At 45.8% G+C, this 2,379-nt stretch overlaps 1 protein-coding gene across 1 annotated transcript in view; it reads right to left on the bottom strand.

Moving 5' to 3' along the window:
• Positions 1-1,129: 1,129 nt before the first annotated feature.
• The window catches only part of scfd2 (sec1 family domain containing 2), a 39,799-nt gene continuing 38,549 nt past the window's right edge, over positions 1,130-2,379 (bottom strand). The window contains exons 5-6 of the mRNA XM_010777332.1: positions 1,620-1,917; positions 1,130-1,167 (exon numbers count right to left, since the gene is read on the bottom strand). Of these exons, the coding sequence (XP_010775634.1) occupies positions 1,130-1,167; positions 1,620-1,917 (336 nt within the window). The remainder of the gene's footprint in view (positions 1,168-1,619; positions 1,918-2,379) is intronic.

Genomic DNA, 2,379 nt, shown 5'->3' with positions numbered 1-2,379 from the left:
TGTAACAGACAAACTGTTGCTTTCTGCTCACAATTGCAGTCTTACTGTCAATGTGTTGATGTTTGATCACCACAGAGAACTCAGGTCCACCGGGCCTCACAGGAAACATGGACAGCAAAACAAACTACAGAGTAAAGTAGTCTGAGGATCACCATTTCCTGAAGATGCTCTTTAATTAAGTTCTCAGAAGGAGGTAGTTAGCGTGGTCGGGCTGTGTTGCATTAGCATGTCCTGCACACTTTCCTAAACCTCCTTTTTTGTTATTTCTTCTCTTTGTTTTTGCAACTCTTGTGTGTTTACTGTTCTTGTGTTTCTGCATGTGATGTAGCCAAGGGGAATAGAATACAAGGATTTGTAAAAACATTGTTCTCATGGCGACCAGGTTTCATTCAACGTCTGGTTTCCATTTGAGTCTTTAATTGGGTAGAATGTCACAATCAGTGTTTTGCTCTGGATGCAGAGAGAGACGACCCCCCGCCTCATGTTACCCCAGCCAAGCACTACATCGCTTGCCATAAAAACTCTCAGACATTTGTGCGTGCGCATACACACGTTCACGTTTAAAAGCAGGGTGCACACACAGCCAAATTCCTCTGAATGGGCAAGATATGCGCACGAGTACACACACACATCGTTTCTTCTGTCTAAAACACACCTGGCACACTATGACAGGGTAATTTCCAATGAAGTGTTTATAACCGAGAGTCGGGTTTTTAACATGAGCCACATCTCTCGGCCGGAGCCTGCCAAGAGGCCCCTCAACTCCAAGCTGCACTTAGCCAAGTAGAACAGGAAGAGGGAGAGAAAGAGTATAAGAAGGAACATAGTCAAACAGAGCAAGAATATCTACACACTTTATTAGTGCTTTACATACATTTACCCCCTATATATATTCTATATGCCTATGTGCGATATGAGCTAAAACCACAAACAGCAGTGTATTATTTCAGGGTGTGTGCTATGGTGCGGAGCGGGCCAAAACTAAAAGTAGCTTTAATTATGAACTATGTGGCAGGGGAGGAGGCCGTGTGTGTACCGGCTCAAGGTTAAAGACGCTATTACTCTGGGAGGTGCAGCTGGCTGTGGTGTGGAGGTAGACGGATAATTCATCTTAAGGCCTTGATCTGCTCTACCACACGTCTACCAGCTCAGCTAAACCAGCAATGACTAGTGGTGAACAGAGGAAACTGAAGAAACCAGTAAAAACCAACACACACACTGGAAGTTACAAAGTGCTCCTATATCTGTGTGGCGTGCAAGTAAAGCTCATTGTCGTGGCAGAGGAGCCGTAGATGTGAAAGCGAAGGGTCATTTCTCTCCCACACATGCAAGTTCAGACATTCCCACACTCGACTGTTTTTGTAGTCGCTTGCCAAACTGACCAGAAAGTGTGTGTGTGCTTGAAAGAGTGTGATGCAATGGTATAAGGAGAGAGATGGGGTGTGAAGACTTTGATACAAATCCTCCCATTAACAGCACTGGAGGCCGACAGAGGAAATAAACAATCAGCTTTTCCCACTCTCCTACTCTATTTTCTCTCGTTTTCCACCATCAGCACATTTGGCAAACCAAGCATAGCTCCTGGAAGCAATCAGGACAATTGTGATCACATTTCTCACCGGTGAGTTTCTGGACCAAGGGGCTGAGCTCGATCTCTCGGGTGAGGACCAGGGTGAGCACTCCCATCAGCTCCCTCTCCAGCTTCTCCACTTCCTCCTCCTTCTCTGTGTCCTGGTCTGCAGGCTGCGCCTCGTCAGCCAGGGAGTACAGGTAGACCAGCAGCAGGATCATCTCATCGGGCCCACTTTCATCCTCCCCGGACCTCGAACCGGAGGTCGTGCTGTCCTCGCTTCCACGGGGCTTCATCAAGGGCAGCAGCTGCCTCAGCACAGCAGGGAAGTCAGAGTCTCCAAGAGCCTGTGACACACACACAAACACAGAAAACAGGTGGTCAGTCCAAAGAGAGCATCTTTTGTACCTTATAGGACCGATAAAGATTTTTGACTGCCTGTAGTGCAAAGGCTCATGATAAGAATGTTGATTAAAGGGGAACTCCACTGACAGGATAACAATCTGTTTACTGGTGTAAGGGAGTACAGCTGCATTATGTAAAAACATCCTGTATAAAGCCTTTTTTTTTACTCTAGAGCAGGGTAGTCCAAACTACGGCCCGGGGGCCAAATGCGCCCCGTGGACCATTTTGAATCGGCCCTCAGTAAATTCAAAAAATATAATGCAGTATTGCCCTCAGATGAAACTTTGGCTTGTCTTTTACTTCTTAAATATAATAATAATAACTTTAATTTATAAAGGTCGCTTAACAAAGAAACATATAAGACATAAAACAGGGGGCAGAAATGGAAGTGTTACATTGCGGGG

The sequence above is a fragment of the Notothenia coriiceps genome, unplaced genomic scaffold (genome assembly GCF_000735185.1).
Source record: "Notothenia coriiceps isolate Sejong01 unplaced genomic scaffold, NC01 NC01_scaffold00018019, whole genome shotgun sequence".
NCBI classification, from domain to species: domain Eukaryota; kingdom Metazoa; phylum Chordata; class Actinopteri; order Perciformes; family Nototheniidae; genus Notothenia; species Notothenia coriiceps.
This window is presented reverse-complemented; position numbering and strand designations above follow the sequence as displayed.